Genomic DNA, 27,033 nt, shown 5'->3' with positions numbered 1-27,033 from the left:
AGTCCTGGGATCGAGTCCCACATCAGGCTGCCTGCTCAGCAGGGAGCCTGCTTCTCCCTCTCCCACTCCCCCTGCTTGTGTTCCCTCTCTCGCTGTGTCTCTCTCTATCAAATAAGTAAATATAATCTTCAAAACAAAACAAAACAAAACAACTATGTTCAAGTGTGTCTGGCAGGTTCAGTCAGTACCGGTTGTGACTCTTGATCTTGAGGTTTTGAGTTTGAGCCCACATTGGTTATAGAGATTACTTAAAAATGAAATCTTAAAAAAAAAAAAAAGTACTATATTCAGTTCTATTTGAATCCTGATAAATTGGTCACTGTTCATTTTTTCACTTCTTCAACGAACATTTGTTCATTAACTTACAGTGTATCAGATATTCAGAATGTTGAGACAAATAAGGCATAGTCACTGTTTTTAGGAAGCTCACAGTGTATTTGGGGGAATAAACTTGTAAACTAGTAATAGCAAAGCATTTTTTAAGTAATACAATAACATGGCATGGTAATAGATTTGTCTATGCTAAGCACATTTCAAAAGTGTCCACTTGGAAACTGACAACAGACCTAAACATAAACTTCAATATTCTAACAGATAAGATAGTGACCATTTCAAGATGCCTCTTTAGATTAGGAGTATAGGGCTCTCTGCTCATTGGGGAGCCTGCTTCTCCCTCTCCTCCCCACTTTTGCTGTCACTATCTCAGATGTCTCTCTGAAATAAATAAAATCTTTAAAAAAAGAATAGACTAGGAGTATAGCATATAGCATTAAAGAGTAAGAAGAACAAGTCCTATACAGTATGTGCTTACAAATTAACTGATGATAGCCTAGACTAGTACTAGAGGTGTTCTGTTTTGTTCTGTTTTAATGTCAAACTGAGGGCTTTGCTGACGATTAGCAGAGCTTCGGAGATGAGTGGTGCCAATGAAACAGACACAAGGCTGATTGTACATTTCTTTAAATTGGCTGTATGTTTTACTGATGAAAAATAAAACTTCAAAAAATGCTAGTATACTTGTAATCTTTGAATACATTAAGGACTGGTTCTTGGGAAATAAAACAAATTGTATCACCTTCATCAAGCCACATCCATGTATATCCCTAAAAGAAGTTTATTTTCTAACAGTTTATTCTCTAAATTTTTTCAGACATCTGTGAATCACTACCTTTATTAACAAATCATTTCTATAATCATATTGTACAATTTACCAATTAGGAAGGCGCCTGGTTGGCTCAGTCAATGCAACACACAATTCTTGATCTCAAGGTTGTCAGTCTGAGCCCCGTGTTGGGTGTAGAGATTACTTTAAAAAAAAAAGGACACCTGGGTGGCTCATTCGGTTAAGTGTCTGCCTTGGGCTCGGGTGGGGATCCCAGGGTCCTGTGATCAAGTCCCATATGGGGCTCCTTGCTCAGTGGGGAGCCTGCTTCTCCCTCTGCGTGCTGCTTCCCCTGCTTGTGTTCTCTCTCTGACAAATAAATAAACAAAATCTTAAAAAAGTAAACAAAAAAAAAAAACTTTGAAAAACTACTAATCAGGTTCTAGATTGTTTAGATATTCAATAGCCCTAAGGATAGGCTTTGGACATGTTTTATTCAGCTAATTTAACAAACATTTTTTTGTTCACCTATTTGTTGGGCACTGTGGACATAATAAAATGTCTGTCCTCAGAGTACTTTCAATTTAGAAAAGTAAGCAAGTATGTTAACAAATAATTGCTATGGGATATAGTAAGTCCTATAATATAGGTATATTTGGGATAGGTTGTGGCCCAAAGGAAACCATATCATCTTAGGTTTGTCTGGGAATGTTTCACAAAGGGGAGAAGATAACTGGTTATTGTCCGTATGACTAGGAGTTAGTCAGTTGGGAAGGATATTCAAGATGAAAAAGTACAAAAGAGTGAGTCTTTTTTCTTTTTTTAAAAGATTTTATTTATTTATTTGACAGATCACAAGTAGGCAGAGAGGCAGGCAGAGAGGGGGAAGCAGGCTTCCTGTTGATCAGAGAGTGAGATGCCTGGCTTGATTCCAGCACCCTGAGATCATGACCTGAGCCGACGGCAGAGGCTTAACCCACTGAGCCACCCAGGCGCCCCAAGAGTGAGTCTTTAATGATATGGTATGATGGGCTGACTTGTGTTCCCCCAAAATTCATATGGAAGGCATAATCCCCAGTACCTCAGAATGTGATTGTATTAGGAGACACAGCCTTTAAAGAAGTGATTAAGTTAAAATGAGGCCTTTAGATGGGCCCTAATCCAATCCTACCGATGTCCCTATAAGAACAGGAAATGTAGATATTCAAGTCACCAGGGATGCAGGCACACAGAGAAAAAGACCATGTCCAAGTCAAGGAGAAAACCCTGAGGAGAGACCAAACCTGCCAACACCTTGATCTTGGACCCCAGACTCCAGAACTGTTAAGAAAATAAGTTTCTGTTGTTTAAGCCATCCGGTCTGTGGTGTTTTGTTCTGGCAGTCCGGTGTGTGTTTTTTCACACCACCAAGCATGGTATTTCAGCCATGATAACAGAATAGCCTCCCATTTCAACCCAATTCTATCTACCATGAGATAGCATCAGGTGTCACAGGGTAAGGGCCCAACCCCCAAGACTGCCTCCCTCTCCCTCCACTTCAAGCCCAGGTTATCAACTACTGGAGATCAGAGGTTCCAACAACCCCCTCTTGGATTTCATTAATTTGCTAGAGCAGAACAGAACTCAACAGGACTGAAAGAACTCAAAGAAACATTTCCTCACATTTATGAGTTTATTATAAAGGCTGTAATAAAGGATACAGATGAAGAGGTATATAGGGCTGTTGGAGCACTGTGTTTGAACACTGACAGTTGGTTTAGTTTGGCTTGGGCAAGGGAAAGATATACCTAAAATGTGACTAGTGTGACTGAGGACTTTACTTGTTAACTGCATCCCATTTTAATTCATTGAGTTTGTATTTAAAAACTGAAGCAGTGTTGGGGCACCTGGCTGGCTCAGTCGTGGAGCACACAACTCTTGATATTGGGGTATTAAGTGTGAGTCCCATGTTGGGCATAGAGATAACATAAAAAAGAAGAAAGAAAGAAAGAAAGAAAGAAGAGAGAAGGAAGGAGAGAGAGGGGTGAAGGAAGGGGAGGGAAAGAAGGAGGGACAGAGGAAAGGAAAGAAAGAAAGAAAAGGAAGGAAGAAAAGAAAGAAAAAGTGAGGAAAGAGAAAGAAAGAACATGACAGAAACAAAAAAAAATTGAAGAGTGTAAAAAAATTAGAAGTACCATAAAGTGTTTTTGTTAAACACAACTTCATTGTTTTGATCAGACAATCATTTAATCATTTCACCTTAATTGTTGAAAATTTAGTGTCCCAATTAAGGTGTGCTGTAAGTATAAGAAAGACTGAATTTTTAAGATCTAGTACCAAAAAAAAGAGAGAGAAATATCTCATTAATAATTTCTTTATTATCTATAGGTTGAAATTACAATATTTGGTATATATTAGGTTAGATAAAATATAATATTGAAATACACCATTTCTTTTCACTCTTTTTAAATGTGACTACTGGAAAATTTTAAATTTTGTTTATAGTTCACATTGTTTCTGTTGGACAGCACTGATCCAGACTTTATTCTGTAACACTGAAGACATTTGAATAGGAGAATGATATGATAATGATTTTGATTTAGTGCAATTCATCTAGCACTGGTACAGGATAGATTGATTTTTGAAGGAAATTGGAGGAGGAGAGATCCCCTTAGAAAGTGGTAAGGGTCTGAGAGCTTGGATTAGGTGCTTCAGAATCAACTGGAGTGACAAATGGCTTTCCAGTGTAGACAGGAAAATCAACATTTCTCAAATTTTTTCTTTCTTTACTCTGTTGTTTTCACATTCAAAATGAATTTTGACTACACCTAGCCTATTAGAGGAAGATTAGTAAATAACATGCAAAAAAAGTTGTTCTTTAGGGGGAAATTACAAATGTAAGCAAAGAATAGAATTAACTCTGGCAGTCTTTAGGCATTAGCTCCTCCCCTCCCCCCCCCTTGAAATGCCAGTATGCTGTTCTATGAAAGAGGCAGCTTTCTCTGTCTTTAACTCTCCGTGTTTAAAGTCCTGGATTCCTTGACTTAAGGATTTTTTTTTATTTGTTTGTTTTCCTCCTCGATTATCACAGTAGCAGATAATGTCCCGCAGAGCAGCAAGAAGCTAGGATTCAGATGTATGGTCTGCTGATACCTGTGTTTGGACCTAAGAGATTTCAAAGCATTTTCATTCATTACTTTTCTTCTTAGCAGACCTACATTAAACTATTAGGTGGGAATTTCATAACGTTTCTTCCCAGTCTATTCCATTTTTAAATGTTTCACCACATTTCTTATGTTGTTTTCAATAAAGAAGGAAGAACACTTCACAGGAATCAAATGATCCCAAGATGCATTTTAGGACATTTACCTTGCTGGCCTGAACCTAGCAAAATTACCAGATTAATCGCCAGAGCTGTAACTCCTGACTGATTGGCTCTGGGATTCTAAGTGCATCGAAGACCCCAATCAAACAGCCGATCTCCCCAAAACATCAACACACAGTTGCATTGAGCAACTGTTATCTGTTGCCCAGGGGGAGGATTGCTTAACTGGGGCATCTCTGGGGCTAAGCTGGTTTCTGGTCAGCAGTTTCTTAGATTCCCTCTTACTCAAGAAGCATTTATCTTAATACATTCAGCACGCTTTTAGATGGTTGAGATTCCGTTGAATTCCAGTTGAAACTTTTAAAAGTACATATATTGCTAGAAGAATGCTCTCTGTCCCTATTAACTTGCTTAACTTTCTTAAAGGTAATTTTCTCAGACTGAGTTAGCCAGACAAAATATATTTCAGATCTGTCTCCCTTTCACCCTCACTGCTTTTTCACCAAGAAGAAAATATTGTACAGAATTCACACATCTAAAACTTAACCTTCAGTGTTGTCTTTTTCCGTAGCTGTTTTACACAAATTAATTTGGGACACATAAATTCTGCGCCTTCACAATTCCATGTATTCTTTTGTTAAGCATTGGGCAAATAATTACTGGGGCAAACACTGTGCTCTGGAATTACCTTGGAGCCTGCTTTGAGCAAATGAAGGAGGGAACACAGACCGACTTTGTACTTTTACCCGTGCAGTAGTTTGCTTTTGCGAAACATTAAAGACTAATTATACAAAGCTTAGGAAGAGGGAGGAAGAAAAGATAAATGATTTAGAGCCAAGAATGACACTGTGACACAAATAATAAATAAAAGCCAAGATAAGAAAAAAGTAGAAAAGACCAGAGGAAAACAGAGCATCATCGTCCTCTTACTCTAAGCTGCAAGGTTCAGCCATGAGCCTCTTGGGTCTACTGAGTACTTACATGGGACTAGTCCAACTGAGAAACTGAATTGTTGATTTTTATTAATTTAATATTGGAGCGATTTAAAATATTTTCCCATTAAACACAGCTTTGTTGTTTTGATAGATGCTGTATTTAACTGTAGAAAACTTAAGAGTCTAAAATGGAGATGTGTTATGAACGTGAAATATACACTGAATTTCAAAGACATAGTTGGGGGGTAGTAAACTACCTTAGTAATAATTGTTATACTGATGTCATACTAAAATGATATTATTTGGGTTATAGTGGGTCAAATAAAATAGTTACTTAACCTCTCTTGTTTCTTTTAAAATTTTTAATGTGACTACTAGCAAATTTTATATTGCATAAATAGCTTGGATTATATTTCTACTGGACCTCACTGCCATACAGGATATTCTTTGTCCTTTGGCTGCTAAATTCAGTTGCTGTGGTAACTAAAGGGGCCTCTAGGCTCAGTGTTTCCTGGAAGGACAGGAATGAGGCGGGGGAGGGGAGGTGTGACCTCAGGGAAGGTTTTCTTGGATGTCACGTTTCACTTATACTTGGTTCTCTCAGCTTACAATTTAGAATTTATTTATTTATTTATTTATTTATTTTTTTAGCGAGCGAGCGAGAGAGAGAGAGAGAGAGAGAAAACATAATCTGGTTTGTTTCAGGTCCTGTAGCATCAGTTTGAATTCTAGGCCCTCAACCAAAACCTAAAAGAAAGATGTACTAACACCAGTTTACCAACTAGGAAAATTGGGTCCAATTACTGTGCTCTGTCCTTGGTCACCCTCTTCCGCATAGTGAGGTTGTTGCTAGGCTACAAATTAACCGGCATTAGGAAATTGACCATTGATATTCCCATGCCCCACCCCTCCCAAGAGCCTTCATTCCCCATTCCCCGCCCCCCCACTCCCCCTCAACCCCTTCAAAGCCTTGATACTATCTCTCACCCAAATCTTTAATCAGAACTAAATTGTTTTCTTTGTTTACTCACACCCTGGGCCTCCTCCCTCTCTCCTTTCATTATCCTTCATCTTCCTCTGTTCACATTTTCCCCATTTTTTCTACTCATCTTGCTCAATTTTCTTGTATGACTGAGTAATCAAATACTTATCTCACACTTCTTTCAAGAAATTCGCAGTCGGTAATCAACAAGCTATTGATTATTCTCTCTAGTTGTGTAAAAATCAGGTGGGCTTGTCCCTTTTTTATTTTGTTAAGTAGAAGTGAGTTAGAGGATTTCTGTCGCCTTAGTGCCTGAGGTCCTTGGTCATGCTGTTTCAAAGATGAAGACCGGTGGGTAGCAAAGCAAGAACAAGAGCATATAAAGCTCTGGGGAGGGGGCCGCCTGGGCTGGGTTGTCCCTGGACTTGCAAAATTTAGGGGGTTTTGTGAACTCTTTTGTGGAATTATCTTAAACAAACAGGGTGTGCTGAGTCATGCGGATTAGGGCTTTGGTTATGTATCTGTCTACCTGTTAGGTTAATGTCTCTGTGCTATTGGTCTTTTTGCATGCGTCTGGGGGCTTATGTCTTTGCCACCCCTTTCCTGTTTTAGAGACCAGTGCTTTTGTGGATAATTGTCTTATTTTAGACGTAATTGTCTTATGTGTTTTGCACTTTGGGAGACGGAGAGGAGAAGTGAGATGGGGAAAATCGGAGGGGGAGATGAAGCATGAGAAACTGGACTATGAGACGCAAACTGAGTGAATGAGCCTGGTGGTGGGTATTATGGAGGGCAGGAGGGCACGTATTGTGTGGAGCACTGGATGTGGTGCATAAACAATGAATTTTGGAACACTGGAAAGAAATAAAATAAAATGGAAAAAAAAAGAGTAAGTTAAAAAAATGAAGAAGTCATCTCTGCAAATGCTGCAAAGCAAAATAGTGTACTCCTGTCCAAGCTGCAGAATAAGATGTCACTTCATTTGAACTGCCCTGACTCTGTATTTTCTTGTTGGGGACCCTGATCCTGACTACCTAGCTGTCCAACTAACTCCTAACAGAATAAGAAGGGAAATACTATAAATTCCTTAAAAGCTAGGACCTTTTTTGTCCTACATAGTGATGAATCCTCAAGCTCTTGGAGAGTACCTGGCGTGCAGTGTGCACACAACAAACACCTGTTTCGCTGAATGTGGTCATCGTTCCATCTCTAGATGCTAGAAACCTGAGGCTAGAGGTACAACATCTCAGAATGGGTAGGATTTAGAGTAAGTGGTAGGGTAAATGCCATCTTAAGGAGTTTGAATGGTATCCCATAAGCAGTTGATTCTCCTGTTCCTTCAACCCAGGAGAGGTGGTCTGGCTCCTGGATATTCAGGTTTTCTTCCTCCCTGAGAGATTGTGCTAATCAGAGGACAAAGAGAGCCAAAAACTAGCCCAGTTCTTCCCTTGCTAGCTTTTCTTCTCCAGGCTGCTCTTCCCCTTTAAGATGGCAGACCCAGCCTATAATCAAAAAGGAGCTGATAAATTCAAAGCATGGTGAATCTATCTGCTTACACTCCAAACAACCTGAACTCTCAGACAGTAGCACCCAGTCAACTTTATCTTGTAGAAGTAGCATTTCGTTTCATCTCTTTAGATTGACTTTATTCCCAGCAGATGTGAGAGTAAAATTTGAAGTGAATTTGCCCTCCCTTCAGGCTTTTCTGGTAGCATTTTGTCTTTGAAACTAAGAGATTATCGCTATTAGAAGAGGGAAGGAGGACGAGTTTAAAAAAAAAAAAAAAACCACACCAAAAAAACAAAAAACCCTGGCATAGGGCGGGTGAAGACTGTGGTTTTAAAACCGGGTGGGGAGGGAGGGAGCCCTTGCGTAGGGCGGGGGCAGAGTTTGAGGTCACAAAATTCCGCTAGGTCACGGGGTCTGTAGCGGGGGTGGAGAGAAGGGGGGCTTGTCTTCTTTGCAGGCTCCACCCTTTGCGGAGATTATAAATCCGTCCCTGGCCCGCTGTAACGGTGAGAGAGGGTGGGATCGTGCATCGCGGCGAGGCTGAGAGGAGAGCTTGCTGCCGGGGCGTTTCTGGAGGTTTTATTGATTGGAAGACGTATCTCTGGGGTCCCGCTCCTAGATCTTTGTTGAAGATTGGAAAAGAATTAAATTAAGGCCATGGGGACCCAGAAGGTAAGATTAATATAATTACCAGTTATCTTTGCTTGTTTTCGGGGGTAAACTCAGAAAGGCCGGCTTTAACGGAGATGGCTGTTCTCTGTTTTATTAGGAGTCATGTAGCCATCTAGCCATCTTCAGGCCTTTTCATTTTTTCTCCAGCCTGTGATGCTGTGGTTCTGTCTGTTCTCTTTGGATGCCACAGTGTCTAAAGGACTTAATCCCAGTCCCACTCACCTTCCTGTCCAGGGAGAGTCACCTGGAGAAGTTGTGTGTTTCTCAGGGGTTTTGTTGCTTTGGCTTGGTTTTAGCATAATCACATGATAGTAAGGATGTGGGGGTGAGATGGTTGAGTGTTCCAGGATGCTTGGCTGTGTTGATTACAAGTGTGGGTCTCCGTGAGGCAGCAGGAAGATTGCTCTGGAAGCGTTAAACTTGAAAGGACCTGGGATTCTTTTGAGGACTTGGGTCAAGTGTCCAGCCATCTGTTTTGTTATTCAGTCCATGGATACTAAGGAGGGAGAATTCTAGTTGTCCATATTGGTGTTGTGACTGTGAGTGCACAGCACATTAATGTGTTATTGTGTGTTATGTATGTAGTATATGTGCTGGGAGAAAAATCACTGTCGCCAAGGTGAGCTTACTTGAAAATAAGGGGAGATAAGAAAAGGGGTGGAAAAAAAGGGAGGAGGAGAAAAAAGTCCTCAAGAATAGTAAATGATGAAGCAAAGCAGAAAGGAAGAGGTCAGTATTGACGAGAAATGGATTAAGCAGAAAGAAGTGTGTGCGTGCGAGGGCGTCTTGGGTACTTAATGCCTGGCTGTCTGGGGTGCAAGGTCAACTTGGGGAACTGAAACTTCTGGCTGGCCACTCTGTCTAACATAAAGAGGAGGTGGTTAAGTAAGGAAGGATTTGGTGGGGGGAATGTCGCAGAAGATGTACTCAGCCATAAAAATCGAGTTGGAAATCTAAGATAAACACATGATTGAATTACTCCCAGCAAGGTGAGAGAGGACTCCCCTCTCCCCAGCCCTACTCAGGTTGGTTAGTTTGGGAGTGAGCTTGTGCTCTCCCCCTACTGGGTGGGGGTAGCAGTACTAAATGAAGTGAACAGGAAGAATTTCAAATGGGATCAGGATACCGCGGGTAGATTTTGTTAGATTCCATTATCCAGAGCGAAAAGAACAGCCCAGTGGCAAAGGTACCACCACCACTCCGGGCTTCAGTGGGATCTTGGGTCCAGAAGCAGACAGCACTGGATGTAGCTGTTTCCGAAGGAATCCCATTTCTAGGAATCCCAAGGCTTGCTCTCTTCCTGCAGTTCTAAGCTTGTTTTTATATGGAGCGGGTTTTTTTAATAGTTTGAAACCAGTTAACCCAGTTCCTCTTAACTTTCTTCCCAGTTTTTCTTGCCACTTTTCCCGAGTTTTTGTGGTTGTCTATATCTCCAGAGAAGTTCTCAAGTATAACCTGTGCTTTTGTGTTCCCCCATTCGTTACCTAACTTTCGTTAAGTTTTTGTTCTTTCCATACCACTCCTAGGCCAAGTGCTCCTAATAGATCTCCTGAATTACTAAGAGACAATCATCAGCAGAGAGCTTTAAGGACTGTTTCTTCCCTTTTTCCTCCCACCCCAGGTCACCGCGCCTCTGATCTTTGCCATCTCCATTGCTACTATAGGCTCTTTCCAGTTCGGCTACAACACTGGAGTCATCAATGCTCCTGAGATGGTGAGTGCCAAGCGACCAGAGTTAGACTTTGCAATAGGGAAATTATTCCTTTAAGTAGTAGGGTTTTGAGAATGAAGAATTTCAGACAAACTTGGTATTCAGCTTGGTGAAGGCTGAAGAGGCAAAATAATACTGGTGGGGAAGTATAACTGAATCCTTAGTCAAAGGAAAAAGCGCAGTTGCTCCCCACACCCTTGACTGTAATCCATTCCTCCTCTCACCCTGTCTTGATAAGCTTCCTTTATTATCCCTCAGGGCTTTGTTACAAGGAGGGTGGGAGGGTCTTAGGGGAGGGCTGGGGTAGTCGCTGAACAGCGTGCTGCTCCCTACTGGGATTTTCAGGACAAATCAAAATTGTTCTTTTCAGAGCTACCGTGAACAAAAGTCTCGATCTCGTCCATCCCCGCCCATTTACTTGATTCTCTACCAGTGATTGTAATGCTGGTTTTTTAGGGAGGGGGAAATCCCCAGTATTTGCTCCTTCTCATTCAGCCGTAACAACCTATCTGTCCAATCATTTTAATTGGCAGATCATAAAGGACTTCATCAATTACACCTTGGAGGAGAGGTTGAAAGACCCTCCCAATAAGGTGTTACTCACTTCCCTCTGGTCCTTGTCTGTGGCCATCTTTTCCGTTGGTGGTATGATTGGCTCCTTCTCCGTTGGACTCTTCGTTAACCGCTTTGGCAGGTACTGACCAGAAACTGGGTAAAAAAGGGGGCTCTTCCGGTTGCATTGAGAACAGTTATTGAGAATTAGGATGGGGAGGTGATGATGCATTTGAATGCGAGCATCCCAGCTTCCCATGGAGGCAAATAAAAGATAGGCCAGCTGGCACTGAGTAGGACTGCTTGAAGCTCTGCTGCCCATCAAGAGATTAGCCTTTGCAATCCTGCTGAAGCTAATTCAGTACTCTCTAATAAAGTACACTGTGAATTTCCCAGAAACCTACTTGATTTAAAAGATCAGAAGTTGTTTGCTTTTCTTAGAAAATTTAGGATTTCGTGCAGGTGTTTTACAAAGCAGGACTGGGAGGAAACGCTTTATAATCCCTGGCCTGTAGCAAATGTGGATAATGGCCAAATAACTGACATTTTTTCCCCCCAAAAGAAAATTGAATCTCCTCATTCTCTGCTGACTTAGTAAAATGTCTTAGCGGAATACTTTCAATAATGATTGGTGAAGAAACCATTTCATTTGCTAATTAGACATTCTGGAAACATGGAATTCAATGTCTAAAAAAACTTAAAGCAGTCCATTTTATTTGATAACACTTGGGGTTTGTTGTGTTTGTATTTTTGAGGCCACCATGTGATTACTAAAGGCATTGAAATTTTAATGTGGCTCTCCCATAACTCAGTGATATTTTCCTATCATTATTAGCAAAAGAACCTAATAAAGGAAGTAGGGAAACTGGGAAAGGAATGCAGAGAAAGGTAAAAGTGAGGATGAGGGATAAAACTTTTCTCTTAACAGTAGGTTCTCTCCTTTGGCCGCACATTTAGGATCTCCCAGGGAGCTTTTAAAAGTACCAGTGTTTGAGAACTCCCGGGTAATTCCAGCAGGCCACCCAAGGGCAGAATCCCTGAAGTCTCTTCAAGCATCTGCAATAATTTTCAGCGTTAAGCTCTTACTTCTGACTTTCTCTAGTTGTTTCAGTGGTTTGGCCTCCCACACTTAACACAGATGCAGTAATTTATTATTTTATACTGGCTATCAGTACTTCCTGTAAATGGCCTCAACCATAGATAGCCGAGAACCAGAGAGCGGAAGCGGTCTGCTTTCTGTGCATGGACAAACTTGTCGAAAGTCTGTCTCTGTTAGTATGTTGGTGGCACCTAAGCAGCTAGAACAAAATCGAGTAAGAAGCATAACAAGAGCACACTGGTCCAGAAATTGCTCGAGTGTGTTTGTGGACCAGCTGCATCAGAATTGCCCAGGGCAGTGGTTCTCAGACCTTTGCGAGACTCAACACCTGGATGACTTCTGGGAACAAGGTTGCTGGGCTCAGAATCCTGGCTGCCACTGGGGATTAAAACAATCTGAAACAAACAAGTTCTCTAGGTTAGTTTTTCTGTGGACCGAGGTGTAAGAACCATTGATCTTACCTCAACTAGAATGTTGGATAACAGACTGGAGGAGGGTAGAGAAATAAGGAAAGAGAAGATCCTGCCGTGCCTATTTTGCTGACTTCTCTTGTCTTCGCTTAACCTTTCAGGCGCAATTCAATGCTGATTGTCAACCTCCTGGCGGTTGCTGGCGGCTGCCTTATGGGGTTCTGCAAAATTGCTGAGTCGGTTGAAATGCTGATCCTGGGCCGGTTAGTTATTGGCCTCTTCTGTGGACTCTGCACAGGTTTTGTGCCCATGTACATTGGTGAGGTCTCTCCGACTGCCCTTCGGGGGGCTTTCGGTACTCTCAACCAGCTGGGCATCGTCATCGGAATCCTGGTGGCTCAGGTACTCCAGAACTCCTACTTAATACGTGTTAGTTTCTTGGCTCATAAAATGAATTAACATAGATAAAGCTCTCAGGAATCTGTGGCATATGTAAGTTTCAGGTGTTCCTATTACCGTAACTCATAGAAAGCTAAAGAAGCAGGCAGCATAGAGAAAGAAGAAACAGAATTTATCTTTTCTTTGGTAAGAGAATGGATGATTTTCTGAAATTTTTTTAAGTTTATCTTTTTTAAGATTCAGTTTTTGAGAGGGAGAGAGTGAGCATGAGCGCTCACAAGAGCGGGGGAGGAAGGCTAGAGGTGGAGGGAGAAGCACACTTAACCCACTCACATGCGGGACTCGATCCCATGACCCTGGGATCATGACCTGAACCAACTAGCAGATAACGTAACTGACTGAGCCACCCAGGCGCCCTGAATTTTTTTTATGATTGACTTGCGGGTTATATAAGGTATGAGCCTTATAAAGCATCATCTTGATCTGGTTTCTAGATCTTTGGTCTGAAAGTCATCATGGGGACAGAAGAACTTTGGCCCCTGCTTTTGGGCTTCACCATCATTCCAGCTGTCCTGCAAAGTGCAGCCCTTCCGTTTTGCCCCGAGTCTCCTAGATTTCTGCTCATCAACAGAAGGGAAGAGGAGAGTGCTAAGGAGAGTGAGTGTCCTTCACACCTTTGCTGTAGGAATTTTGGGGTTGTGGTTTTATTTTAGGATGAGGGTATTGGATCTGTGTTTTGTCCGCTCCTTTTCCTTGCTCCTCTGGACCCAAGTGTAGACTTTCCTGATTGCTCTGGAGTCAGAAACTTTGCACCCCTTAAAGAGTGAAGTGAGAAGCAGGTTAGGGTTAGGGCACAGATGCTAATAGATGAGCCATTATCTGGGGCTCTTTCCAGTGTGACTTCTTCCCAGCTGAGTTACAGGGGAAATGAAGTCGAGATGGCACCTTATCTTTATCCGTTTGTCTGTCTGACCAGTCCTCCAGCGATTGTGGGGCACCCAGGACGTGAGTCAGGACATCCAGGAGATGAAAGATGAGAGCGCGAGGATGGCACAAGAGAAGCAGCCCACGGTGTTGGAGCTCTTCCGGTCGCGCAGCTACCAGCAGCCCATCATGATTTCCATCATGCTCCAGCTGTCCCAGCAGCTGTCTGGAATCAATGCTGTGAGTAGCTGCTCTGTCCCTGGCTGTCCCACACATGCTTCCACTTGCTGGAGGGGCCAAGCGAGGGTGGCTGCTCACCTCCTTACTACCTACAGAGTCCCCACGATTCTTGCATACAGCAGCCATTACAAAAATGTTGGTTATCCAGGTTTTGACTTGTTTTATTTTTTTCCTTTTTTTTTTTTAAGTTTATTTACATAATCTCTACACCCACCCTGGGGCTAGAACTCAGGGCCCCGAGATCAAGAGTCATATGCCTTACGAGGGCACTAGTCAGGCGCCCCTGTTTTTATTTCTTTAAAATTTTATCTGCAGTACATGTTTTCCATGTGTGGAAATAAGAAAATAAATAATAAAACAAAAAATTCATCACCTTTAGTCTTGGAACTTGTCGTTAATACTCTTAATTCTCTTTCAAACTTTGTTAAACATTTACCTACTTTTAATTAATCCTCTTTTCCGACCATTTATTCTTTATTTCTAAGTTGTCTTTTACTCTGATCAGTCCTATTTAATGTCATCAATGATAAGGCAGGCCATGCAACTAGAGCAGATGCAAGAATTTACGCTCTGTGGCTTTTCTCCAGGACTTTACAGTCTTAAAAAAAATCACTCTAAAGCCCTGGGGAATAAGTAGGAAATAAATACAAGAGATCTGGGGGCACACTAGGAACTTAGAGCTGACCTTACTATTCTCTCTGAATATAGTGACTCAGTTCAAAGTGGGGAGCAAAATGGAAGCTAGTATTTGGCAGATATCTTGAATTCTGCAGATAACTAACAACATTGTAGTTCTTGGGTTCTAATAGTGGTAAGAGGATACTCCCATACCTTCTATCTATCCATTCGCAGATAGTTTTTGGATATGAAGCACAGCCTTGTTCTGATTCTGCCCAGAGGGTTTCTCATCATGTCATTCTTGAATCAATACCATTAGATCATTCTGGAGCAAAGCATTTTGCAAAACACACTTACTTGATACTCAAAATAGCAAGTTGGTCCTTGGCCATTTCTCCCTCACATACAAGAAGATTACTTGTATTTGAAATAGCAGTGCTTTTCATGAAGGATTAGAGGCTGTTACATCAGAAACTGGGAGAAAAAGTAGTTTTTAAAAAAACCTCTGAGATGATTTGATGGATCCCAGTTTCAAATTTTGTCATTTTTAAAAATCACTGTGGCCAGGGCGCCTGGGTGGCTTGGGTTAAGCCTCTGACGTCGGCTCAGGTCATGATTTCAGGGTCCTGGAATGGAGCCCTGCTTCTGGCTCTCTTCTCATCGGGGATCCTACTTCCCCCTCTCTGCCTGCCTGTTTGCCTACTTATGACCTCTTCTCTCTGTCAAATAAATAAAATCTTAATAAAGATAAAAATCACTTTGGGGGTGCATGGCTGACTCACTCGATACAGTGTGTGACTCTTGATCTTGGGGCATTGGGTGTAGGGGATTACTTAAAAAATCTTTTTTTTTTTAAGATTTTTATTTTGATTTTTTTTAATTTGACACAACACGAATAGGGAGTGTTCCCTCTTTTACTGTGTTTTTGTCAAATAAATAAATCTTTAAAAAAATAATTATACATAGTTTCTATCCAAGGTTGTAGGTGTTTGAAGAGTTCTTGAGAAGGTAAGTCCCAGTGTAAACACATATATTCATCACAAAGTCTGATGACAATACGGGTATAAGGGGCAAACACTCAAGATGAAAGTAAACTCCTGACCCAAACCTGAAGGACTGAACCTTAGCCGATCTAGATCTGTTCCCTTGTTCCCTGGAGGTCTGAGTTCAGTATTTGGACATGTCAAAATTTAACTATGGTAGCTGTAGCAACCTACATTTCAACAGGCTGACCAGCAAATAATAAACAGTATAAACTGTAGCTTACTTAATACTAAGTAAATGTTAAATTAAAATGATAGCTGGTGTCATTTCTTCAAACACTTGGAAAGGACCTACGGTTAGGGGTCAGCCGAGGTTCTGTTCCTATTTTCACGAGCAGGCTGAGGTTACTCCCAGTTGCTTCGCTGTCAGAATAGGATATCTGTGTGCCGGTCCCTGTTCAAGGGTTAGAGGAATTGTCCGTTGAAGAAGCTAAATTGAGGAACTTGGTGCTGGCTGGCTTTGTAAGAAGATCATGCTACTTTGGTCTCGGGGTCTTGAGTTCCAATGCCATGTTGGGTGTAGAGGTTATTTAAAAAAAAAAAAAAAGGGGGGGGGGCCTTTAAAACAAACCAAAAAAGCTTAACCAAAAGTTGTTAAGGAGGAGACTTCAGTGAGCAGGAGGAGTAAACATTGAAGAAGAAAATGGAAACAAGTAGCTAGAATTGAGAACCAAGAAGAGAAGAGAGATAAGATATAGAAGACGATTTCTTTGTAGAAAAGACACTGAGTGAACCAAAAAGCCCAGAAAGGACTCCTTAACCTCCTGGGACTTGGAGTTTATTTTTCTGAGGGTTTTCTTAACTGCTGTGCACAGCTGTGGTTTCACAGTTGCATCTTTTGTTTTCTATCAGGTCTTCTATTATTCAACAGGAATCTTCAAGGACGCAGGTGTTAAGGAGCCCATCTATGCCACCATTGGCGCGGGTGTAGTTAATACCATCTTCACCGTCGTCTCTGTAAGTTGGTTGGTGTGAAAGTTTGGGGGTGGGGGGGAGGGGCGTTCTTACTCTACACGTTCAAAGCTGGGTTTCTTGTCCTGCCATCTCCCTCCTCCCTACCATCATTTAAACAATAAACCTGTATGTTACTTCGTTGTTCTCTGGGGAAGAAGAGCTGTTGAATGATGGGTATAAAAGTCTTTACTCACTTCAAGCAAATAAGAAGTAGGTGAGAAAGAGGGAGGTATTAAAGGGATTCTGTAGGATGCTTTAAGCTCAGAACTAAAACGGGAAGTGTGGGGTTGCCTGCACGGCTCAGTTGGTTAACTGACTGCCTTTGGCTCAGGTCATGATCCCGGAGTCCTTGGATTGAGTTCTGCATGGGGTGCATAACTCAGCAGGGAGCCTGCTTCTCCCTCTCTCCCTTTCCGGTCTCATGCTGTTTCTCTCCCTCTCTCTTTCTCAAATAAATAAATAAAACCTTAAGTAAATAAACAGAGGAGTATGACTATAACAAATATCCTGCTATTGGTAAGGCAGATTCAGGTAGTTGGTAACAGTGTTTTCCTGAAAGGGAAAGCAGAAATTTTACGTTCTGTTCTTCTCTTAGCTGTTTCTGGTGGAAAGGGCAGGGAGGAGGACTCTGCATATGATTGGCCTCGGAGGGATGGCTGTTTGTTCCATCTTGATGACCATCTCCTTGTTGTTGAAGGTGAGTACTCTTTGAGTGAAGGAGAGGGAGGGGATGGGAAGAGAAGGTCATAGATGACTCTGACAACGGGTGGGAAGGGGAGGTCGGAGATCCATAAAGTCACGTGTTTTACAAAAAGTGAATCATCAGAGATGGGTAGTGAAACTGTTAGGGTTCTGTATATACATTCCACATAACACAGGCTTGTAATTTAATTCTTCGTGTAATGTTGAGGTAATTTTTCCCATTTTACGGGTGATGAGATGATCTTAGTGCAGGATAACACGTGTGAGCACAAGGCTAGGATTCAGAAACCCAGCCTTCTGAGCCTTAAGTCAAATAACTCCATTGTACCCCAGGACAGAGGGAGCTTTTCATTATCAGTCAGTCCTCATCTCTGGGAGGCTAGATCCTATCCAGGCTGAGCTGTCTTTACTACTAACTTTCTTTGTTCCTTCCTCATTTAGGATGACTATAGCTGGATGAGCTTTGTTTGTATCGGGGCTATCTTGGTCTTTGTGGCCTTCTTTGAAATTGGCCCGGGCCCCATTCCCTGGTTTATCGTGGCCGAACTCTTCAGCCAAGGACCCCGCCCAGCTGCAATGGCAGTGGCTGGTTGTTCCAACTGGACCTCCAACTTTCTCGTTGGGCTACTTTTCCCTTCAGCTGCAGTAAGTAAATTACAAACAAACTCAACCAAGCCCATCTCGAAATCAGCTCACTAAAGCCAACATATTTAAAATCTGGCAACTGACGCTGCAGAGGATTAGATACTGAATGTTTCATGTTTTGGTGTTTTGTTTTTTAAAATTTTATTTATTTTAAGATACTGTTTTTTTATTTGTCAGAGTAACAGGCAGAGGGAGGAGCAGGCTCCCTGTGGAACTCGATCCCAGGACCCGGGGATCATAACCTGAACTGAAGGCAGACGCTTAACCAACCAAGCCACCCAGGTGTCCCTAGATTTTATTTAGAGAGTGAGATTGTGGGAAGGAGAGGAGCAGAGGAAGAGGGAGAGAATCTCAAGCAGACACTGCACGCTAATAAGCTTTGTGCCTGACCTGGGGCTTGATTTCCTGACCCTGAGATCAGGACCTGAGCGAATAATAAAGAGTTGGGACACTCAACCAACTAAACCACCCAGGCGCCCCAGATGTGTGTTTTAAACCAGATTTTCTTCTCATTTTCAAGAGCATATAGAAAAAGAAGGAATGGTAGCAAAAAAAAAAAGGTTGAAGCAGGTGGGCAAAACTGGGAAACTGGGGACCTCTGTGTTTTAAAGTGAACTCTACCCTTCATCATGGGGCTCAAATTCAAGACATGGAGATCAAGAGTCACATGTTCTACTGACTGAGCCAGCCAGGTGCCCCCAAAGTGGACACTTTTATTTATTTTAATTTAAAAAATCTCTACACCCAGCTTGGGGCTCGAACTCCATATGATCCCAAGATCCAGTCGCGCACTCTACCACTGAGGCAGTCGGGTGTCCCAGTACTGGGAAATTTGAAAAGACCACTGGTCTGGGGTGATTACCGGAATAGTTCTGTCTAGGTACAGTGATCATGATCAGTCTCAAAGGATTCCAGAACAACACTTAAATATACAGTTTGACTTAGCTGGCATTAATGACTTTATGACCTTACAGACTCATTAATAATCATAGGATATTAATGAATGAGATCCTATTACAAAAATGACTTGGAGCTGATTCCTTAAATAAATGTACTTACAGTGGACATCTAGAGTGCATTTCCTGTATCTGTGAGTCTTTCAGAAACCAGATTTTTATTTTTTTCTTCTCATTTTTTTTTTTTTTGAAACCCGGATTTTTAAAATAATCAGAAGTCCTAGGGCCCCTGGGTGGGGCTCAAGTCAGTTAAGCATCTGCCTTCAACTCAGGCCATGATCCCAGAGCTGGGATCTAACCCTGTATCAGGCTCCTTGGTCAGTGGGGAGCTGCCGCCTCTTCCTACCTGCTATTCTCCCCCTGCCTGTGCAGACGCTCTGTTTCTCTCTTTCCTCTTTCTGACAAATAAATAAAACCTTTTTTAAAAAATGTCCTGGAATACTCAGTAGGTATTTGGGAGCAGATAGGGGTCTTTAATGAATGGGAAAAGGAATGACACCGGCTTAGAGATACAGTAAGTGAGCAGTGGCATTTAAAGACACAAAGAAGACTCCGTGTTCTTGTTAAATGTGGAAGGCTTGTGCCTTGAAGCCTCCTAGAAATGGATGGGAGGGAGAGGTTTGGCAATGACCAGAATTCACACTGACACTCTTTTTTCGGTATCTTTTCACTAGTTCTATCTAGGAGCCTATGTTTTTATCCTCTTCACTGGCTTCCTCATTATCTTCTTGGTCTTCACCTTCTTCAAAGTCCCTGAGACCCGTGGCAGGACTTTTGAGGAAATCACACGAGCCTTCGAAGGGCAGGCACGGGAGGCTAACAGAGCTGAGAAGGGCCCCATCGTGGAGATGGACAGCATCCAGCCCGTGAAGGAGACTGCCACCGTCTAAGCCATGCCTCCTTCCCGCCTCCCTCCCAACATGGAAAAGCCACCTCTCCCCCCCCAGATGGGGGAGAGACCGCATCAGGTTGTAACCCAGGACTGTTTCTGAATGCTGCTACTTGATTCCTTTCTCTTCCCACACACTCCATCAGCACTCAGAGGAACCCAGTGCTGGAGCTAGTATCTTCAGTGGCTTTTGAAACATTTCATTTCTTGGACATTCTCTTCTGTTGAGGAGAGACCAAGTGAACCTACCTTCATTTCAGGAGGAACTGGCCGCTTGCCATATGACAACATTGCCAGCTCTTCCTCCCTTGGGTTCTAATAGGGCCTCGTGAGGGCCAGTAGGGGAGTAAGAGTGAGGTGCAGTTTCCCTGACCCCAGACTTCCAGGAAGCAGATGTACATGAGTGTGGAGGGCAGAAAGGGATTAAATAAGAGCACCTTCCTTGCTTCCATACAGCTCTGCAGAGCAAATTAACTTGAGTTTATTTATTTAGTCTTCTGGTTTTATTGCATAAATATTTATTTTTTTAAGTGTAAAATAATTTTACCAAATAATGAAAACATAAGGAAATGGAGGATAGAGGGAGGCGCTTGAGGAGAGGTTATAGGGTAGAAGATGTGACGCTGGGGAGAGAGGTCGAGGTGCAATAAGGGCAGATTCAGGGAGAAGCATGACGTGTTCTCAGAGGGTACGTGATGGGGTGTGTGAAGTCTGCACGTTGCCTCTTAACCTTCAGGTGGAAACTGTATTATATAAAGTTTAATTTCTCAGAAAAGTCATGTGCCTGTATTAAGAAGCTAGTGGTTACCTTTCGAATTTCTTTGTTTAAAATTATATGTAGTATTACTTGAAACCTAGGGTTATTATTAAGATGGGCATTATAGCTAATGGTGGTGGGTGGGTTCTAACTTTGGTTGGAGTCCAGAGAAGGGAAGGTTATTTCTAGAAATCTTTCTCTCCTCACTGGACAAAACTACTTCCCCTTGTTGCAGACTCATGGGGGTGGTGGGTGTTTTAAGTATTCTAACACACGCCTGGTAGGAGAACCTTCCAAATGAAAAGCCCAAAATAGTGGATCTTGGTAGAAGTTCTGTATTTCTCCATTTTGTTCTTTAGGAGATTTTAGTTGTTGATTTTTAATTATATTTAAGCCATAGCTTTAAAAGAATTCAGAGGAGAATGTTCATAAACTAACTTGGAACTTGTAACCTCAGCTCTGGGAGAGGATTTTTCCTGAACGATTATTACCTAGTTGAAGTATACTGCTTGAGGGTCGTCGCATGCTTGTTCTGTTACCATATTTGCATAGTGTGACGGCAGGTGCCCTTAGGGGACCATACATTTGGGGTAGTATGAGTAAATATGCAGCGTAGCCCACACTTGAGAGAATATGAATGTATGTGCACTGTCACTTTGCTCTGGGTGGGAGTAGATGATGACTGGTAACTTGTGTCCTCTGTTCCTACAGCCCCCCTTTGAATAAAAGGTGTTCAAACTCATCTCCATATATATATATATATGTTATATATAAATAACACTGCCTTTGCTGGGTAGAATTTGTATCTACAGTTTTCTTCCAGACTTCCAAGTTCAGGCTCATCTGGCTAATTTTCCTTGTCGGGCAGCTGGGGGAGAACTCCTTAAATCTTGAGATGGAGGGTGGAGGAGGACTCTGCCTCCCTGTCTACCCAGACAGTGGCAGTAGGAAAGGAAAGTGTGAGATCACAACATAGGGCCTCTTGGAGGGGAGTGAGAGGAGAGAGGGAGCCTTTCTTTTAAGGGGGTAAGAAACAAAGTGAAGACTTCTAACTGTGGAGCATTTTAGAGTCAGACACGGTGGAGGGAGGGATGTACGCTTGCCACAGGTCATGGACACCTCTACAAATCATCTAGTTTCCCAGTATTTTTATAAATGGAGATTGGGCCCCATGACACCTTACTCTGTCTTCCCTCTTTCATATGTTGCTTGATCACCCTTCTCTCCTTGGTGCTTAAAATATTTCAGACCCTTTAGCCAAACCCTTGCCTTCAACAGTATTTTAGTCACCAGTTCTCACTGTTTGTTACCCCTGGTCACAGCCTATGGAAAAGAAACTCACAGAGCTTATATGGAATGGGGCTTCGTTGACCAGGTGACTTGAACCGCCCCTCTGCTTCTGAAGACTCAAAATTAACAGTGGGTTGGCAGTAACGCTGTGTGGAAGTTTTCTCATTTCTCGGTGACCGGATTGTGAATATTTCCAAATGGATTTTCTATTATTAATGTTACTGTGGTTCTTTGTTTTGAAATAAAAACTCTGAATGTACATATGACATCACAGGCTTTTTTTATTCTGCTTTGGTTTCAACAAAATCAGCTTTAGTTTACATTTCTTTTTTTCTTTTTTTTTTTTAAGATTTTATGTATTTGGGCACCTGGGTGGCTCAGTGGGTTAAGCCGCTGCCTTCGGCTCGGGTCATGATCTCCGGGTCCTGGGATCGAGTCCCGCATCGGGCTCTCTGCTCAGCGGGGAGCCTGCTTCCCCCTCTCTCTGCCTGCCTCTCTGCCTACTTTGATCTGTCAAATAACTAAATAAAATCTTAAAAAAGAAAAAGAAAATGCAGAGTTGTGGTCTACTGGATAGAGAAATTTGCTAGATTGCACAGGCCAGAGCTAGTGTAGCCTGAGAAGCAGGGGACAACTGCAGGTGAGCCACAGCTGGTGGCCAGACATGTTGAGTGTATAGAGGGAGTCAGGGCACCAATGGGGGGGGCGGTCCTTGGAGCCTTGTGGGAAATGATTGCCAGACATGGGCTGGGGCTGTGAGGTGACTGATGGAGCTTGTATTCTGGGTGCATGACTGGGGCAGAGTGCCACCAAACGTTTTTTCATCTATGGTAAGGCCACTGGAAAAAGCAGGAAAAGCCCCATTCTTCCTAGAGTATCCTAACAGCACCATCTACTGAGAAAACTTCACTGTGCTTAACACTCTCAAGAGGAAATGATCTAAAGGCCTTCCATCCATTACCGAAAGGATGAATTTGGAGCGGAGAGGCAAAAAATCAGTAACTAGCAGAATAAATGTGAGATGGCTGGCTGAAGTGGTCCTGGGCTCCCAAAGTCTATCTGTGCTTTTGATAAAATTCAAGCTAAAACGTACCACCGTTTTCTTTCTTTCTTTTTTAGCCTAAAAGGGTTTTTGCAGAACCTTTGGTCAAGGTGGCTGCAGGGGAAGTTGGGCTGGCGGCCGCAGCCCAGGGTTGAGAAAGGGACACGGGGAGAGGCAGGCGTGCCCCTGGGCCTGGCGCCTGGCGCTGTGAGATGCTGGGGAGTGGCCACAGGTGGGGACCAGACCACAGGTGAGCCCCAGTCCTCCAGCTCTGGCTCTACCTTCCCGGGGCTTCCCTATGCCATCCTATCACCGGGGAGAACTACTTGAGTGTCGATTCCCAAAGTGACCCCAACGAATCACCTAGTGTCAAATCTGTGTCCTGGATCTGGGCCCTGGTTGCGAGGGCACAGGTGTAACCGCCGTCGCGCGAGGGCACAGGTGTAACCGCCGTCGCGCGAGCGCCGAGCTTGCCTCGAGTGGCCGCCAGGCTCCCTCTGGGACCGCTGCCGGAAGCCGGCTTCTAGAGCGTGCAGGTTTCCAGCTCTCTAGCCCCGGGCGTGGCCCTGCGGCGGGCATCGCCCACTTCCTCCGCCCTTTCCCCGCCCTCCCCCGCGGGCCAGGGAAGCGAAGCTGGGCTTCAGCCGCCTCTTCACTGCGCAGGCGTGAACGGCCACAGACCTCTACTCCGTATCCCGTTTGGTTCAAGATCCTTGAAACCACTTCTGGTTCTAGTCCAGGTCGTATCCCAGAAAACCTTCCAAAGCAGGTATTTCTCACCTGTCTTATTATGAATGAATTTAACTACTCCTTCCTAGATGGCTCTAGGCTTAGTGACTTAATTGATAAGGCTGAATCACGTGAGTTACATTAGATAGATTTCAGAAATTAAATCCAAATCTCATTTTTTTTTAAATGAGGAAATTGAGAGCAATGAATGAATTGGCAAAAGTACCTCTGTCTCTTGACTAAATGCTCAGGGACGGGAATAAAGTTAAGTAGCCAATAAGGTGTAAGGGTGCCAGTTTCTACATATATTTACCTAAATATTATTAAAGTGTTTAATTTTTTTAAGGTTTTATTTATTTATTTGAGAGAGAGCGCATGGGCGGGGAGAGGGACGTAGGGAGAAGGACAAGCAGGCTCCTCCTTGGTGGGGGGTGTTCTGGAGCAGAGGGATAGGGCTGGGGCCAGGGCTGCCTGCCTCTCCATCTGCCTGCCACTCCCCCTGCCTGTGTGCGCTCTCTCTCTCTCTCTCTCTCTCTCTCTGACAAATGAAAAAAAAAAAAAGAAAGAAACTCTTTAAATATATATGTATATATTTATATATACATACATAAATATGTACATATATACATATATATGTATATATATAAATAATTTCTATTTATATATGTATATATATATATATATAGCAAAACTGAAAAAATTAGCAAATCAACCATAACGGAGAAATCAACCTATCAATTTCAATTAACCGTAGGCTAAGCAGATTAAAAACTTGCAATAGTCGAATTCTTTCCCATGGACTCTCCTCCTCTGTATATGAAAGAAATTAACATTTCGTTTGCCATTTATTTTGCAGTTTTTTTCCCCTACAGAAGCTTTAAAAATTTTTTTAAAGATTTTATCTATTTATTTCATAGACAGAGATCACAAGTAGGCAGAAAGGCAGGTAGAGAGACGGGGAAGCAGGCTCCCGGCGTTAGGAAGAGCCTGATGTGGGGCTCTATCCCAGGACCCTGGGATCATGAACTGAGCCGAAGGCAGAGGCTTTAATCCACTGAGCCACCCAGGTGCCCCTTAAAAATTTTTATTAATCAGGGGCACCTGGGTGGTTCAGTGGGTTAAAGCCTCTGCCTTCCACTCAGGTCATGGTCCCAGGGTCCTGGAATGGAGCCCCGCATCGGGCTCTCTGCTCAGCAGGGAGCCTGCTTCCCTTCCTCTCTCTCTGCCTGACTCTCTGCCTGCTTGTGATGTCTGTCTGTCAAATAAATAAATAAATAATCTTTTTAAAAATAAAATCTAAAAAAAAAAATTTTTTTTATTAATCAAATTTAACAATCTTTTCTTTTATAACTTTGTGTATTAATTCCTTCTTAAAAAAACGTTTTCAGGGGCGCCTGGGTGGCTCAGTTGGTTAAGCCGCTGCCTTCGGCTCAGGTCATGATCTCAGAGTCCTGGGATCGAGTCCCGCATCGGGCTCTCTGCTCAGCAGGGAGCCTGCTTCCCCCTCTCTCTCTCTGCCTGCCTCTCTGCCTACTTGTGATTTCTCTCTGTCAAATAAATAAATAAATAAAAATCTTTAAAAAAAAAAAAAAAAAAAACGTTTTCATCCCAGTATAAGTATTACATATTAAACATTAATGTTTCTTCTAGTAATTTTATAGCTTTCATTTATGTTCAAATCCTTGATTTCTATGGGATTTATTTGTGGGTATGCTGTGAAATAAGGATTCATCTTTGTGTTTTTTTCCTCAATACCTAGACTCAAAAATCCATCTTTTCTTCTTTGATTTGAAATACCAACTTTGGGCGCCTGGGTGGCTCAGTGGGTTGGGCCATTGCCTTCTGCTCGGGCCATGATCTCAGGGTCCTGGGATCGAGTCCCACATTGGGCTCTCTGCTCAGCAGGGAGCCTGCTTCTCCCTCTCTCTCTCTCTCTGCCTACTTGTGATCTCTCTCTGTGAAATAAATAAATAAAATCTTAAAAAAAAAATACCAACTTTGCTGTACATTAAATTTTCATATGTACGTGGGGCTATTGGGGCCATCTTTGTCCCATTGATCTGTTTTTCTGCAGAACCAAATTGTTTACATATTTCAAAAATATCTGCTGGGCTAGTCCCTCCTCACTTTCCTTTTTTGGAATTTTCCAGATTAATTTTTTCAACTTCCAAAAAGAAACCCGTCCTAATATTTTCATTGGGATGACATTGAATAGAAATTCATTCAAGAAGCACTAACATTTTTATGATATTAAGTTTTCCTATCTATATTCCTCAGAAGAGTTTTGGGTTTTGCTTTTTTATTAAAATTTTTTTTTTTTAAGATTTTATGTATTTGAGAGAAAGAGTGTGAGCAAGGGGAGGGGTGGCGGGGGAGAGAGAATCTGAAGCAGACTCTACATGGAGCAAGGAGCGTGGAGCCTGACTTGGAGCTCCATCCCAGGACTCTGAGATGATGACCTAAGCAGAATTTAGGAGCTGGCTGCTTAACTGACTGAGCCATCCAGGCAGCCCCCTCAGACGAGTTTTATAGTTTTACTCATAGAACTTCTCAAATAAAATATTTAGAAGATATTTTATATCATTTTATTTTATAGGTGCTTATTGCAAATAGCATCTTTAGTATTGAAAAATAGGTTTAATAGAACCTAGAAAATAGGGGCTCCTGGGTGGCTCAGTGGGTTAAAGCCTCTGCCTTTGCCTCAGGTCATGATCCCAGGGTCCTGGGATCAAGCCCCGCATCCGTCTCTCTACTCATTGGGGAGCCTACTTCCTCCTCTCTCTCTCTCTGCCTGCCTCTCTGCCTACTTGTGACCTCTGTCTGTCAAATAAATAAATAAAATCTATAAAAAAAAAAAAAGCACCTCCCATTTATAGTTTGTACCTTGTGTAAGCAAAACTTTTTTTTTTTTTTTAAGATTTTATTTATTTATTTGGCAGAGAGATCTCAAGTAGGCAGAGAGGCAGGCAGAGAGAGAGAGGGAAGCAGGCTCCCTGCTGAGCAGAGAGCCCTGATGCAGGGCTCAATCCCAGGACCCTGAGATCACGACCTGAGCTGAAGGCAGAGGCTTAACCCCCTGAGCCACCCAGGCTCCCCAGCAAAACTTTTTGATATGTGTGTATATCCCTTTAGTAATTACACGTAATAGGATTAGGGATTTTCCACTTTCTCGTTTACTTAAAGGCTTTAAATTTCTGGCCTGTTAAGTGAATTTGTGGACCAAATTCCAAAGGAACTTTTTATGTAGTGAGTTCTTACAAAATGTTTTTGATAAACGAACTCATAAAAATTCCTAGAAGTGTTTTAGTCTTTATCACGTGACTGGACATTTTCTTTTTTTTTTTTTTTTAAGATTTTATTTATTTATTTGACAGAGAGAGATCACAAGTAGGCAGAGAGGCAGGCAGAGAGAGAGGAGGAAGCAGGCTCCCTGCTGAGCAGAGAGCCCGATTCAGGACTCGATCCCAGGACCCTGAGATCATGACCTGAGCCGAAGGCAGCAGCTTAACCCACTGAGCCACCCAGGCACCCCTGGCCATTTTCTATAAAAAGGTAAGAGGGGTGCCTGG

General features: G+C 42.5%; 1 protein-coding gene across 1 annotated transcript; it reads left to right on the top strand.

Moving 5' to 3' along the window:
- Positions 1-8,324: 8,324 nt before the first annotated feature.
- LOC122892511 (solute carrier family 2, facilitated glucose transporter member 3) lies at positions 8,325-21,952 on the top strand. Its single transcript, XM_044229137.1, has 10 exons — positions 8,325-8,504; positions 10,126-10,218; positions 10,749-10,909; positions 12,438-12,678; positions 13,170-13,332; positions 13,652-13,839; positions 16,353-16,457; positions 17,050-17,151; positions 17,598-17,801; positions 19,432-21,952. Exons 1-10 carry the CDS (start codon positions 8,490-8,492, stop codon positions 19,645-19,647), a joined length of 1,488 nt encoding a protein of 495 aa, XP_044085072.1. The 5' UTR covers positions 8,325-8,489; the 3' UTR covers positions 19,648-21,952.
- Positions 21,953-27,033: the final 5,081 nt, after the last annotated feature.

The sequence above is a fragment of the Neovison vison genome, chromosome 12 (assembly GCF_020171115.1).
Source record: "Neovison vison isolate M4711 chromosome 12, ASM_NN_V1, whole genome shotgun sequence".
In the NCBI taxonomy this organism is placed as follows: Eukaryota; Metazoa; Chordata; class Mammalia; order Carnivora; family Mustelidae; genus Neogale; species Neogale vison.
Note: the sequence above shows the minus strand (reverse complement) of the source record. Positions and strands in the feature narration are given on the sequence as shown.

Excerpts from the sequence above, each read along its gene's own strand:
- LOC122892511 (XM_044229137.1), top strand. Across the intron at positions 12,679-13,169 it reads TCGGAATCCTGGTGGCTCAG|ATCTTTGGTCTGAAAGTCAT; the intron begins GTACTCCAGAAC and ends TCTGGTTTCTAG. Across the intron at positions 13,333-13,651 it reads AGAGGAGAGTGCTAAGGAGA|TCCTCCAGCGATTGTGGGGC; the intron begins GTGAGTGTCCTT and ends CTGTCTGACCAG.